The following is a 16,323-nucleotide window of genomic DNA, read 5'->3' on the forward strand; positions in this document are numbered from 1 at the left end:
GAAAATGGAGAGGAGTATTTTTGTTGCAAGCAACCAGCTGTGAGAGAATGAGGGATACAATGAAAATGAGAGACGAGGAACAGGGGGAGAGAGAGGAGGAAGGAAGTGAATAAAGGAGGGGAAAAAGAAAAGCCAAGGGGTTTGGAAAAGGCTGAGAGGTGATATTGTGTACAGGAGATGCAAAGAGAGTACCCTAAAGGAGGTCCTGCTGTTGGAAGAATAGAGGAATTGATGTGGACTAAGCAGAGCCAGCGTGGGAAGACAAGAGTCATCGAGTCATAGAACACTACAGCACAGAAACAGGTCCTTCGGCCCATCTTGTGCATGTTGAACTATTTGTCTGCCCAGTCCCATCAATCGGCATCAGGACCATAACCCCCCCCCCCCATCCCTATCCATGCAGCTATTCAAATTTCTCTTCAGTGTTGAAATCTGCATCCACTACTTCTTCTGACAGTTCATTCCACACTCTTACCACCCTCTGAGTGAAAATGTTCCACCTTATGTTCTCAAACTTTTCACCTTACACGCATTACCCATGACCTCTAGTTCTAGTTACAGTCTTGCCTGCTTTAATTTACCCCATCTATACCCCTCAAAATTTTGTACAGCTTTATCAGATTGCACACCCCATTCTCATATGGTCTAGGGAATGAAGTCCTAACCTATTCAAACTTTCTCCTTAATTCAGGACTTCAAGTTCCAACAACATTCTTGTAAATTGTCTCTGCATTCGTTCAATCTTATTGATATCTTTGCTCTAGGTACGTGACCAGAACTACATGCAATACTCCAAATTAGGCCTCACCAAAGTCTTATACAATTTCAACATAACTTCATAACTCCTGCACTCAATACTTTTGATTTATGAAGGCCGATGCACAAATTAGAATCCAGGTCATTAACTGTTCAGGTTCTTCAGTTGTGTAAGTAAGATTTGAATCCATGTCTACCGTGACTTATCAATTGCACCATCACCAGAGCCCAAAAAGCAAGCCAACAACTTACTAACACTCTCCCTAACTCTAACCATAGGTCTTTGCTTTGAGGAGCACCTGATGGAAACCCACGTTGTCACTGGGTGAAGGTGCAAACCCCTTACAGACAAATGGCAGGAATCGAACCCTGATCGGTGACTGTTCATACTGTAAAGCGATTGCACAAGCCATAACACTGCCACATCATTATACAAGAGGTAGACTGAGATCAGGAGACTCGGGAGCAAGAATGGGATGAAGGGGATTGGGATGTAGGTAAGGGGAGATATGAAATGGTGGACAGAGAAAGTGAATCGGGGACTGAAGGAATAGGTAAGGAGTGAGGAGAAGATAGAAACATGACATGGCCAAATTGAGCATCAGCAGGAGGTGATGACTAAAAGGGAAAATGAAAAAGAAACCTGAAGTTATTGGAAATCTGAGGTAAAGAAATATAAAACCTCAGGAGCGCTCAGCAGGTCAGAGAGCATCTATGGAAAGAGAGGGAGTACATTTCAATGTCCTTTGGCAGGTGATGTGCGAATACCCAGCCTCCCAGACAATCAACTGTATATGACCTGCATAAGGCAAAATAAAGACTTTATATTTCAAAACTTCTGCAATTTATTTGCTGTTAACATGCACAATTAATTCATTAAATACGCATTGATGTTCAGTGGCATTTAACACTGATTAATTGACAAAACCAGAGTAAATGATTCCTTGTTATGCTTTTTATTCTGTTCTTAATAGAAATGGAAAAAGCAAATCATCCCCGTGATGGGAATTGTCGTGATACTTACTGTGTTTACATCAATAAGCTAGAACTTCGCCTGGGTTACTGTCATACCTAAATAAATATAACTCTCCCTTATGCCATTTCAGGTGCTGTACCTGGAGCCGTTCCGGGAGCCATTCCAGGAGGTGTTCCAGGTAATCTGTGCTGGAATGTGCCATCTCTACATAATAAATTGTAATGTGTTTATTTGGTTCAGATTCGAAGATAACCAAAAATCTCCTGAACCTCATTAGTTAGGCTCTACCAGGATCAGATGCCTTGTGAGTCCCAGTTACATAATATACACAAGCCAGAAAGAGCTCTGTCACATTAACTTTTAACGGAAGTAAGCCATCTCTAGATATGCCATTTGACAAAGTTGTTGAGCTCAGAAATGTTTATTAAACTTGTAGACTTCAAGCTCAGACCAACAGCAGAATGCCCAAACTGATTTACTGGCTGCAATCTCACAGAAACTTCAGGAATTCTTTGCTCAGGTATAGATACGTAAAGTCCTTAAATTGCAGAAATACACAAAAATAATTGATAGCTGCTCACCTCAGAAATGTCATCATGTTATGATGCAAAACTATTTTTAAATGGGGAGTGAATACAGAAACGGGGTGAGCAGAGGGACTTGACTTTCCTTGTGGAAGATTCCCTAAAGGTCAAACTGCAGGTTGAGTTGGTCGTAAGGAAGGGAAATGCAATGTTGACATTAATTTCAAGAGGACTGGAATGTAAAAGCAAGGAGGAAATGCTGAGGTACCTGTTGATGACAAAGTCAAAATGCTGGTGATCCCTGCCATAAATTGTCAAACTCTGTCATTTCAGGAGGATATGCAGCTGCCAAAGCTGCTAGATATGCAGGTAAATCTGTTAAAGGCATTTAACATGAAAATATTTCTGTATGGATAAGCAGAGTAGAAAGGATAAAGAGGAAAATGGAGAGGAGTATTTTTGATGCAAGCAAACAGCTGAGAGGGTTTGAGGGCAAAAGTGAAAAAGGGAATGTGGGAGCAGGGAGCACGAGGCGGAAGGGAGAGAACAAAGAGGAGGGGAAAGGCAGAGCAGGAGAGGTGTGAAAGAGCCTGAGAGGAGATATTGTGCACAGGAGAGGAGAGGGATAGCACATAGGAGGTAGTGCATATTTAAGAATAGATGAATGGATGTGGACAAAGGAAAGCCAGCGTGGGAAGACAAGAGTCGTTGAGTTATAGAACACTACAACACAGAAACAGGTCTTCTTCCCATCTCATCGATGTTGAACTGTTTGTTTGCCTAGTCTCATTAATCTGCATCAGGGCCATACCCCCCACCCCCACGCATGCACTTATTCACATTTTTCTTAAATGTTGAAATCTGTATCCACTACTTCTTCTGACAATCTTACCACCCTCTGAATGAAAGTGTTCCACCTTATGTTCTCCATGAACTTTTCACCTTACACCCATAACCCATGACCTATAGTTCTAGTCTTGCCTGCTTCAATTTACCCTACCTATAGCCTTCATAATTTTGTATACCTCTATCAAATCGCCCCTCATTCTCCTATGTCCAAGGGAATGAAGTCCTAACCTATTCAACCTTTCACTTTAATTCACGACCTCAAGCTCCAGCAACATCCTAGTAAATTGTCTCTGCACTCGTTCAATCTTACTGATATCTTTGCTGTAAGTAGGTGACCAGGTCTACACACAATAATCCAAATCAGGCCTCACCAAAGTCTGGTACAATTTCAAAATAACTTCCCAACTCCTGCATTCAATACTTTTGATTGATAAAGACTAATGCACAAAAAGTTCACCTGAGAAAAATTAGAATCCAGGTCATTAACAGTTCAAGTTCTTCAGTTGTGCAAGTAAGATTTGAACCCAGGTCTACGGTTACCATCTTGGTGACATCAATTGCACCATCACCAGAGCCCAAATAGTAAGCCCACATTACTAACCCTCTCCCTAACTTTAACCATCGGACTTTGGTTTGTGGGAGCACCTGGTGGAAACCCACGTGGTCACTGGGTGAAGGTGTAAACTCCTTACAAACAATGTCAGGAATCGAACCCTGATCGGTGACTGTTCTTGCTGTAAAGTGATTGCACTAGCCACTTCACTACCATGTCACCCTACAAGAGAGAGACTGGGATCAGGAGACTCAGGAGCAAGAATGGGAGCAAGGGGATTGGGATGTAAGAAAGGGAAAATATGAAATGGTGGACAGGAGAAAGGGAATTGGGGACTGAAGAAATAGGTAAGAAGTGAGAAAGAGATAGACACATGACTTCGGTAAATTGAGCATCTGCAGGAGTCAATGACTAAAAGGGAAAATTAAAAAGAAAACCTGAAGTTATTGGAAAGCTGAGGTAAAGAAACATTAAAACCTCACAAGCATTCAGCAGGTCAGACAGCATCTATGGAAAGAAAGGGAGTATATGTCAATGTCCTTTGGCAGGTGATGTGTGAATATCTAGCCTCCCAGACAATGTACTGTGTATGACCTGCAAAAGGCAAAATAAGCACTATATTTTTCAAAACTTCCTCAAATTGTTTGCTATTAACATGCACAATTATTTCATTAGATATGCATTGATTTTCATTCACATTTAATACTGAATAATAGACACAACTAGAATAAACAATTCAGAGAAACATAGAAAACTTACAGCACAATACAGGCCCTTCAGCCCACAAAGCTGGCCCAGCATGTCCTTACCTTAGAAATTACCTAGGTTTACCCATAGCCCTCTATTTTTCTGAGCTCCATGTACCTGTCCAGGGGTCTCTTAAAAGACCCTATCGCATCCTCGTTATGCTCTTTATTCTCTTCTTAATAGAAATGGAAAGAGGAAATCATCCCCGTGAGTGCAATTGTAATGATACTTACTGTGTTTACATCAATAAGCTAGAACTTCACTTGGGTTAATTTAAAATTTCAATGAGTATAACTCTCATTTATGCCATTTCAGGTGCTGTACCTGGAGGTGTACCGGGAGCCATTCCAGGAGCTGTTCCAGGTAATCTGCGCTGGAATTTGCCATCTCTGAATAATAAATTGCAATGTATTTATTTGGTTCAGAATTACAGATAACCAAAAATCTCCTGAACCTCCTTAGCAAGGCTTTGCCTGGATCGGGGCCCTTGTGAGTCCCAGTTGGATAATATACACAAGCCAGTAAGATCTCTGTCACATTAACTTTTAAAAGAAGCAAGCCATCTCCAGTTATGCCTTTTGACATAGGAAATGCTTATGACTGCTGTAGATGTCAAGCAGCGTCTGAGAGCAGAGTGCTTGACAGATTTATTGGCTGCAATCTCACAGTAACTTCAGGAATTCTTTCCTCAGGTATAGATACATAAAGTCATTAAGTTGCAGGAATATACAAAATAATTGACGGCAGCTCACCACAGATATATCATCATATTATGATGCATGGACTATTTTCTAAATGGGGAATAAATTCAGAAATTGGATGTCTTCGTGGAAGGTCCCGACAGGTCCAATTGCAGGCTGAGTTGGTAGTAAGGAAGGGAAATGCAATGTTGACATTAATTTCAAGAGGACTGGAATGTAAAAGCAAGGAGGAAATGCTGAGGTATATGTTGATGACAAAGTCAAAATGCTGATGATTTCTGTCATAAATTGTCAATTTCTGTCATTTCAGGTGGATATGCAGCTGCCAAAGCTGCTAAATATGCAGGTAAATCTGTTAAAGGTGTTTAGAATGCAAATATTTCTGTACTAATAAGCAGAGTAGAAAGCAAGAAAGAGGAAAATGAAGAGGAATATTATTGATGCAAGCAAACAGCTGAGAGGGTTTGAGGGCTAAAGTGAAAAAGGGAGAGGGGAGCAGGAATGTGAGGGGGAAGGGAGCGAACAAAGAGGAGGAGAAAGGGAGAGCAGGAAAGGTGTGGAAGAGTCTGAGAGGACATATTGTGCGCAGGAGAGGAGAGGGATAACACAAAAGGAGGTACTGAATATGTGAGAATACATGGATGGATGTGGACTAACTAGAAGAAGTGTGAGAAGACAAGAGACATCGAGTTATAGAATACAACAACACAAGAACACGGACTAGGGCATATCTAGTTCATGCTGAACTGTTTATCTGCTTAGTCCCATCAATCTGCACCAGTACCATAGCCCTCCAAACCAACACCCCCAAATATTAATGCACCTATTCAAATTCCTCCTAAATGATAAAATCAAACCTGTAACCACTATTTCTGCTGGCAGCTGATTCCACACTCTCACCACCCTCTGAGTGAAGAAGTTCCACCTGATGTTCCCCTTAATAATTTTACCTTATACCCTTAACACATGACCTCTAGTTTAGTCTCACCCAACCTCACTGGAAAAAGCCTACTTGAATTTAACCTACCTATACCCTTCATAAATTTTTATACCTCTACCAACTCTCCCCTCATTCTTTACACTCTAGGGAATAAATTCCTAACCTATTCAACCTTTCTCTATAACTCAGATCCTCAAGTTTTAGCAACTTCTTTGTAAATCTTACCTGTAGGTAGGTGACCAGAACTGGATAAAATTCTCCAAATTACCCCCAACTAATGTCTCGTTATAACACCAAGACAACTTCCCAACTTCTGTACTCATTACTTTGACTGATGAAGGCCAAGGCATAAAAAAAGTTCTCTGGAATCTAGATCATTAACAGTTTAAGATACTCAGGTGCGCAGGTAATATTTGAACCCAGATCTACAGTTGCCAGCCCGGTAACGTATCAATTACAGTATCACTGGGACCCAACTAGCATGCCCACAGCTTACTAACCCTAACCCTAACCATTGGACTTTGGTTTGTGGGGACATCGGGTGGAATCCCATGTGGTCACTGGGTGAAGGTGCAAACTCCTTACAGACAATGGCAGGAATCGAACCCTGATCGGTGTCTGTTCATGCTGTAAAGTGATTGCACTAGCCACTTCACTACCATGTCACCCTACAAGAGAGAGACTGAGATCAGGAGATTCAGGAGCAAGAATGGGAGCAAGGGGATTGGGATGTAAGAAAGGGGAAATATGAAATGGTGGATAGGAGAAAGGGAATTGGGGACTGAAGAAATAGATAAGGAGTGAGGAGAGGATAGAAACATGACATGGCCAAATTGAGCATCTGCAGGAGTCAATGACTAAAAGGGATAATTAAAAAGAAACCTGAAGTTATTGGAAATCTGAGGTGAATGAACATAAAACTTCAGGAGCATTCAGCAGGTCAGACAGTATCTATGGAAAGAGAGGGAGTGCATTTCAATGTCCTTTGGCAGGTGATGTGTGAATATCCAGCCTCCCAGCCAATGAACTGTATATGATGTGCGTAAGGCAAAATAAACACTTTATATTTCAAAACTTCTGCAATTTAACATGCACAATTAAGTCATTAAATATGCATTGATTTTCAGTCACATTTAATACTGATGAATTGACAACTCCAGAACAAACAATTCCTCGTTATACTCTTTATTCTGTTCTTAATCGAAATGGAAACAGCAAATCATCCTTGTGATTGGAATTGTATTGATACTTACTGTATTTACATCAACAAAATACAACTTCACAGATTTATTTAATATTTTAATGAGTATAACTCTCCTTTATGCCATTTCAGGTGCTGTACCTGGAGCCGTTCCGGGAGCCATTCCAGGAGGTGTTCCAGGTAATCTGCGCTGGAATTTGCATTCTCTGCATAATAAATTGCAATGCATTATCTGTTTCAGATTCACAGATAATCAAAAATTTCCTGATCCTCATTTGCAATCCCTTGTGTGTCCCAATTGGATAATTTACACAAATCAGTAAGAACTCTGTCACAGTAACTTTTACCAGACAGTAAGTCACCTTTTCACTAAGTTGTTGAGCTTGGGAAAGGCTGATGAATATCGTAGACGTCAAGTGCAGACCAGGAGCAAAATGCCCAAACAGATTTATTGGCTGCAATCTCACAGAAACTTCAGGAATTCTTTGCTCAGGTATAGATACGTGATGCACCATCAATAACTCACGCTGAGACTTAGGAAACGAGATATCGGCTTTTATTGACTGGAAGAATAAACAGCACTACATCCTGGGGAAAATGAGGGAGAGCAGCAGCCCACAGTCGCCTTTATACAGGGGTCTGTGGGAGGAGCCACAGGAGCAGTCAGCAGGGTCTGTGGGAGGAGCCACAGGAGCAGTCAGCAGGGGGTCTGTGGGAGGAGCCACAGGAGCAGTCAGCAGGGTCTGTGGGAGGAGCCACAGGAGCAGACAGCAGGGTCTGTGGGAGGAGCCACAGGAGCAGTCAGACAGGTATATCTAGTTCACCACATTACGTAAAGTCCTTAAATTGCAGGAATATGCAAATATAATTGATGGCAGCTCACCACAGAAATGTCATCATGTTGATGCATGGACTAGTTTCTAAATGGGGATTGAATGCAGAAACTGGACAAGCAAAGGAACTTGACTGTCCTTGTGGAAGATTCGCTTAAGGTCAACTTGCAGGTTGAGTTGGTCGTAAGGAAGGGAAATGCAATGTTGACATTAATTTCAAGAGGACTGGAATGTAAAAGCAAGGAGGAAATGCTGAGGTACCTGTTGATGACAAAGTCAAAATGCTGGTGATCTCTGTCGTAAATTGTCAATCTCTGTCATTTCAGGAGGATATGCAGCTGCCAAAGCTGCTAGATATGCAGGTAAATCTGTTAAAGGCGTTTAACATGAAAATATTTCTTACTAATAAACAGAGTAGAAAGGAAGGAGGAGGAAAATGGAGAGGAGTATTTTTGATGCAAGCAAATGGGTGTGAGGGCAAAAGTGAAAAAGGGAGAGGGGGAGCAGGGAGTGTGAGGAGGAAGGGAGAGAACAAAAAGGAGGGGAAAGGGAGAGCAGCAGAGGTGAGGAAGAGCCTGAGCGGAGATATTGTGCCCAGGAGAGGAGAGGGATAGCACAAAAGGAGGTACTGCATATTTAAGAAAATCCAGCCTCCCAGACAATGAACTGTATATGATCTGCATAAAGCATAATAAACACTATACTGTCTTTTTCAAGACTTCTGCAATTTATTTGCTCTTAACATGCACAATTAATTCATTAAATATGCATTGGTTTTCAGTCACATTTAATAATGATTAATGGACAAAACTGGAATAAACGATTCATAGAAAACCTACAGCACATTACAGGCCCACAAAGCTGGCCCAACATGTCCTTACCTTAGAAATTACCTAGATTTACCCATAGCCCTCTATTTTTCTGAGCTCCATGTACCTGTCGAGGGGTCTCTTAAAAGACCTTATCGTGTCCTTATTATGCTCTTTATTCAGTTCTTAATAGAAATGGAAACAGCAAATCATCCCCATGAGTGGAATTGTAATAATACTTACTGTATTTACATCAACAAAATACAAATTCACTTGGGTTTATTTAATATTTTAATGAGTATAACTCTCCTTTATGCCATTTCAGGTGCTGTACCTGGAGCCGTTCCGGGAGCCATTCCAGGAGGTGTTCCAGGTAATCTCCGCTGGAATTTGCCATCACTAAATAATAAATTGCAATGTATTTATTTGGTTCAGATTCACAGATAACCAAAACTCTGCTGAACCTTGTTAGCAAGGCTCTGCCTGGATCGGGGCCCTTGTGTGTCCCAGTTGGATAATATACACAAGCCAGTAAGAGTTCTGTGACATTAGCATTTAACAGAAGCAAGCCATCTCCAGTTATGCCTTCTGACAAAGTTGTTGGGCTTAGGAAATGCTTATGACTGTTGTGGACGTCAAGCAGTGTCTGAGAGCAGAGGGCCTAACAGATTTATTGGCTGCAAGCTCACAGTAACTTCAGGAATTCTTTCCTCAGGTATAGATACATAAAGTCCTTAAATTGCAGAAATATACAAACTAATTGATGGCAGCTCACCACAGATATGTCATCATATTATGATGCATGGACTATTTTCTAAATGGTGAGTAAAAGGAGAAATTGGATGTGCAAAGGGACTTGGGTGTCCTCGTGGAAGATTCCCTAAAGGTCAGGGGAAATGCAATGTTGATGTTAGTTTCAAGAGGACTGGAATGTAAAAGCAAGGTGGAAATGCTGAGGTACATTTTGATGTTAAAGTCAAAATGCTGGTGATTTCTATCATAAATTGTCAATTTCTGTCATTTCAGGTGGATATGCAGCTGCCAAAGCTGCTAAATATGCAGGTAAATCTGTTAAAGGTGTTTAACATGAAAATATTTATGTACTAATAAGCAGAGTGGAAAGCGAGAGAGAGGAAAATGGAAAGGAATATTATTGATGCAAGCAAACAGCTGAGAGGGTTTGAGGGCAAAAGTGAAAAACTGAGAGGGGGAGCAGGGAGTGCGAAGAGGAAGGGAGAGAACAAAGAGGAGGGGAAAGGGATAGCAGGAGAGGTGTGGAAGAGCCTGAGAGGAGATGTTGTACATAGGAGAGGAGAGGGATAGCACAAAGGAGGTCCTGCATATGTGAGAATAGATAGATGGATGTGGACTAAGCAGAGCCAATGTGGAAAGACGAGACATTGAGTTATAAAACACAGAAACACGGACTACGGGCAATCTAGTCCATGCTGAACTGTTTATCTGCCAAGTCCCATCAATCTGCACCAGTACCATAGCCCTCCATAACCCCCCACCCTCAGAATATTAATGCACCTATTCAAATTACTCCTAAATGATAAAATCAAACCTGTACCCACTATTTCTGCTGGCAGCTGATTCCACACTCTCACCACCCTCTGAGTGAAGAGGTTCCACCTCATGTTCCCCTTAATAATTTTACCTTGTACCCTTAACACATGACCTCTAGTTTAGTCTCACCCAACCTCACTGGAAAAAGCCTACTTGAATTTAACCTACCTATACCCTTCATAAATTTTTATACCTCTACCAACTCTCCCCTCATTCTTTACACTCTAGGGAATAAATTCCTAACCTATTCAACCTTTCTCTATAACTCAGATCCTCAAGTTTTAGCAACTTCTTTGTAAATCTTACCTGTAGGTAGGTGACCAGAACTGGATAAAATTCCCCAAATTACGCCCAACTAATGTCTCATTATAACACCAAGATAACTTCCCAACTTCTGTACTCATTACTTTGACTGATGAAGGCCAAGGCATAAAAAAAGTTCTCTGGAATCTAGATCATTAACAGTTTAAGATCCTCAGATGCGCAGGTAATATTTGAACCCAGATCTACAGTTGCCAGCCCGATAACGTATCAATTACAGTATCACTGGGACCCAACTAGCATGCCCACAGCTTACTAACCCTAACCCTAACCATCGGACTTTGGTTTGTGGGGACATCGGGTGGAATCCCATGTGGTCACTGGGTGAAGGTGCAAACTCCTTACAGACAATGGCAGGAATCGAACCCCAATCGGTGTCTGTTCATGCTGTAAAGTGATTGCACTAGCCACTTCACTACCATGTCATCCTACAAGAGAGAGACTGAGATCAGGAGATTCAGGAGCAAGAATGGGAGCAAGGGGATTGGGATGTAAGAAAGGGGAAATATGAAATGGTGGACAGGAGAAAGGGAATTGGGGACTGAAGAAATAGGTAAGGAGTGAGGAGAGGATAGAAACATGACATGGCCAAATTGAGCATCTGCAGGAGTCAATGACTAAAAGGGATAATTAAAAAGAAACCTGAAGTTATTGGAAATCTGAGGTGAATGAACATAAAACTTCAGGAGCATTCAGCAGGTCAGACAGCATCTATGGAAAGAGAGGGAGTGCATTTCAATGTCCTTTGGCAGGTGATGTGTGAATATCCAGCCTCCCAGACAATGAGCTGTATATGATATGCGTAAGGCAAAATAAACACTTTATATTTCAAAACGTCTGCAATTTAACATGCACAATTAAGTCATTAAATATGCATTGATTTTCAGTCACATTTAATACTGATGAATTGACAACTCCAGAACAAACAATTCCTCGTTATACTCTTTATTCTGTTCTTAATCGAAATGGAAACAGCAAATCATCCTTGTGATTGGAATTGATTTGATACTTACTGTATTTACATCAACAAAATACAAATTCACTTGGGTTTATTTAATATTTTAATGAGTATAACTCTCCTTTATGCCATTTCAGGTGCTGTACCTGGAGCCGTTCCAGGAGCCATTCCAGGAGGTGTTCCAGGTAATCTGCGCTGGAATTTGCCATCTCTGCATAATAAATTGCAATGCATTATCTGTTTCAGATTCACAGATAATCAAAAATTTCCTGATCCTCATTTGCAATCCCTTGTGTGTCCCAATTGGATAATTTACACAAATCAGTAAGAACTCTGTCACAGTAACTTTTACCAGACAGTAAGTCACCTTTTCACTAAGTTGTTGAGCTTGGGAAAGGCTGATGAATATCGTAGACGTCAAGTGCAGACCAGGAGCAAAATGCCCAAACAGATTTATTGGCTGCAATCTCACAGAAACTTCAGGAATTCTTTGCTCAGGTATAGATACGTAAAGTCCTTAAATCGCAGGAATATGCAAATATAATTGATGGCAGCTCACCACAGAAATGTCATCATGTTGATGCATGGACTAATTTCTAAATGGGGATTGAATGCAGAAACTGGACAAGCAAAGGAACTTGACTGTCCTTGTGGAAGATTCGCTTAAGGTCAACTTGCAGGTTGAGTTTGTTGTAAGGAAGGGAAATGCAATGTTGACGTTAATTTCAAGAGGACTGGAATGTAAAAGCAAGGAGGAAATGCTGAGGTACCTGTTGATGTTAAAGTCAAAATGCTGGTGATCCCTGCCATAAATTGTCAAACTCTGTCATTTCAGGAGGATATGCAGCTGCCAAAGCTGCTAGATATGCAGGTAAATCTGTTAAAGGCATTTAACATGAAAATATTTCTTACTAATAAGCAGAGTAGAAAGGAAGGAGGAGGAAAATGGAGAGGAGTATTTTTGATGCAAGCAAATGGGTGTGAGGGCAAAAGTGAAAAAGGGAGAGGGGGAGCAGGGAGTGTGAGGAGGAAGGGAGAGAACAAAAAGGAGGGGAAAGGGAGAGCAGCAGAGGTGAGGAAGAGCCTGAGCGGAGATATTGTGCCCAGGAGAGGAGAGGGATAGCACAAAAGGAGGTACTGCATATTTAAGAAAATCCAGCCTCCCAGACAATGAACTGTATATGATCTGCATAAAGCATAATAAACACTATACTGTCTTTTTCAAGACTTCTGCAATTTATTTGCTCTTAACATGCACAATTAATTCATTAAATATGCATTGATTTTCAGTCACATTTAATAATGATTAATGGACAAAACTGGAATAAACGATTCATAGAAAACCTACAGCACATTACAGGCCCAACATATCCTTACCTTAGAAATTACCTAGATTTACCCATAGCCCTCTATTTTTCTGAGCTCCATGTACCTGTCGAGGGGTCTCTTAAAAGACCTTATCGTGTCCTTGTTATGCTCTTTATTCAGTTCTTAATAGAAATGGAATCAGCAAATCATCCCCATGAGTGGAATTGTAATAATACTTACTGTATTTACATCAACAAAATACAAATTCACTTGGGTTTATTTAATATTTTACTGAGTTTAACTCTCATTTATGCCATTTCAGGTGCTGTACCTGGAGCCGTTCCGGGAGCCATTCCAGGAGGTGTTCCAGGTAATCTCCGCTGGAATTTGCCATCTCTAAATAATAAATTGCAATGTATTTACTTGGTTCAGATTCACAGATAACCAAAACTCTGCTGAACCTTGTTAGCAAGGCTCTGCCTGGATCAGTGCCCTTGTGAGTCCCAGTTGGATAATATACACAAGCCAGTAAGAGTTCTGTGACATTAGCATTTAACGGAAGCAAGCCATCTCCAGTTATGCCTTCTGACAAAGTTGTTGGGCTTAGGAAATGCTTATGACTGTTGTGGACATCAAGCTGTGTCTGAGAGCAGAGGGCCTAACAGATTTATTGGCTGCAAGCTCACAGTAACTTCAGGAATTCTTTCCTCAGGTATAGATACATAAAGTCCTTAAATTGCAGAAATATACAAAATAATTGATGGCAGCTCACCACAGATATGTCATCATATTATGATGCATGGACTATTTTCTAAATGGTGAGTAAAAGGAGAAATTGGATGTGCAAAGGGACTTGGGTGTCCTCGTGGAAGATTCCCTAAAGGTCAAGGGAAATGCAATGTTGATATTAATTTCAAGAGGACTGGAATGTAAAAGCAAGGTGGAAATGCTGAGGTACATTTTGATGTTAAAGTCAAAATGCTGGTGATTTCTATCATAAATTGTCAATTTCTGTCATTTCAGGTGGATATGCAGCTGCCAAAGCTGCTAAATATGCAGGTAAATCTGTTAAAGGTGTTTAAAATGAAAATATTTCTGTACTAATAAGCAGAGTGGAAAGCGAGAGAGAGGAAAATGGAGAGGAATATTATTGATGCAAGCAAACAGCTGAGAGGGTTTGAGGGCAAAAGTGAAAAAGCTGAGAGGGGGAGCAGGGAGTGCGAAGATGAAGGGAGAGAACAAAGAGGAGGGGAAAGGGATAGCAGGAGAGGTGTGGAAGAGCCTGAGAGGAGATGTTGTACACAGGAGAGGAGAGGGATAGCACAAAAGGAGGTCCTGCATATGTGAGAATAGATAGATGGATGTGGACTAAGCAGAGCCAATGTGGAAAGACGAGACATTGAGTTATAAAACACAACAACACAGAAACACGGACTATGGGCAATCTAGTCCATGCTGAACTGTTTATCTGCCAAGTCCCATCAATCTGCACCAGTACCATAGCCCTCCATAACCCCCCACCCTCAGAATATTAATGCACCTATTCAAATTACTCCTTAATGATAAAATCAAACCTGCACCCACTATTTCTGCTGGCAGCTGATTCCACACTCTCACCACCCTCTGAGTGAAGAGGTTCCACCTCATGTTCCCCTTAATAATGTTACCTTATACCCTTAACACATGACCTCTAGTTTAGTCTCACCCAACCTCACTGGAAAAAGCCTACTTGAATTTAACCTACCTATACCCTTCATAAATTTTTATACCTCTACCAACTCTCCCCTCATTCTTTACACTCTAGGGAATAAATTCCTAACCTATTCAACCTTTCTCTATAACTCAGATCCTCAAGTTTTAGCAACTTCTTTGTAAATCTTACCTGTAGGTAGGTGACCAGAACTGGATAAAATTCTCCAAATTACCCCCAACTAATGTCTCGTTATAACACCAAGATAACTTCCCAACTTCTGTACTCATTACTTTGACTGATGAAGGCCAAGGCATAAAAAAAGTTCTCTGGAATCTAGATCATTAACAGTTTAAGATCCTCAGGTGCGCAGGTAAGATTTGAACCCAGATCTACAGTTGCCAGCCCGATAACGTATCAATTACAGTATCACTGGGACCCAACTAGCATGCCCACAGCTTACTAACCCTAACCCTAACCATCGGACTTTGGTTTGTGGGGACATCGGGTGGAATCCCATGTGGTCACTGGGTGAGGGTGCAAACTCCTTACAGACAATGGCAGGAATCGAACCCTGATCGGTGTCTGTTCATGCTGTAAAGTGATTGCACTAGCCACTTCACTACCATGTCATCCTACAAGAGAGAGACTGAGATCAGGAGATTCAGGAGCAAGAATGGGAGCAAGGGGATTGGGATGTAAGAAAGGGGAAATATGAAATGGTGGACAGGAGAAAGGGAATTGGGGACTGAAGAAATAGGTAAGGAGTGAGGAGAGGATAGAAACATGACATGGCCAAATTGAGCATCTGCAGGAGTCAATGACTAAAAGGGAAAATTAAAAAGAAACCTGAAGTTATTGGAAATCTGAGGTGAATGAACATAAAACTTCAGGAGCATTCAGCAGGTCAGACAGCATCTATGGAAAGAGAGGGAGTGCATTTCAATGTCCTTTGGCAGGTGATGTGTGAATATCCAGCCTCCCAGACAATGAGCTGTATATGATATGCGTAAGGCAAAATAAACACTTTATATTTCAAAACTTCTGCAATTTAACATGCACAATTAAGTCATTAAATATGCATTGATTTTCAGTCACATTTAATACTGATGAATTGACAACTCCAGAACAAACAATTCCTCGTTATACTCTTTATTCTGTTCTTAATCGAAATGGAAACAGCAAATCATCCTTCTGATTGGAATTGATTTGATACTTACTGTGTTTCCATCAACAAAATACAAATTCACTTGGGTTTATTTAATATTTTAATGAGTGTAACTCTCCTTTATGCCATTTCAGGTGCTGTACCTGGAGCCGTTCCGGGAGCCATTCCAGGAGGTGTTCCAGGTAATCTGCGCTGGAATTTGCCATCTCTGCATAATAAATTGCAATGCATTATCTGTTTCAGATTCACAGATAACCAAAAATTTCCTGATCCTCATTTGCAATCCCTTGTGTGTCCCAATTGGATAATTTACACAAATCAGTAAGAACTCTGTCACAGTAACTTTTACCAGACAGTAAGTCACCTCAAGATATGCCTTTTCACTAAGTTGTTGAGCTTGGGAAAGGCTGATGAATATCG

General features: G+C 41.0%; 1 protein-coding gene across 7 annotated transcripts in view; it reads left to right on the plus strand.

Annotated features, from left to right (window-relative positions):
• elna (elastin a) overlaps nucleotides 1-16,323 on the plus strand; it is a 227,255-nt gene that overhangs the window by 74,344 nt on the left and 136,588 nt on the right. Inside the window, exons 1-2 of one of the 7 annotated variants that reach the window (XM_073053633.1) lie at nucleotides 11,829-11,922; nucleotides 14,069-14,104. The exons of the other annotated variants lie outside the window; for them this stretch is intronic. Of the exons in view, the coding sequence (XP_072909734.1) occupies nucleotides 11,844-11,922; nucleotides 14,069-14,104 (115 nt within the window). The 5' untranslated portion in view covers nucleotides 11,829-11,843. Of the gene's footprint in view, nucleotides 1-11,828; nucleotides 11,923-14,068; nucleotides 14,105-16,323 lie in introns of those variants that run through there. 7 annotated transcript variants of the gene reach the window in all.

The sequence above is a fragment of the Hemitrygon akajei genome, chromosome 8 (assembly GCF_048418815.1).
Source record: "Hemitrygon akajei chromosome 8, sHemAka1.3, whole genome shotgun sequence".
Taxonomy (NCBI): Eukaryota; Metazoa; Chordata; class Chondrichthyes; order Myliobatiformes; family Dasyatidae; genus Hemitrygon; species Hemitrygon akajei.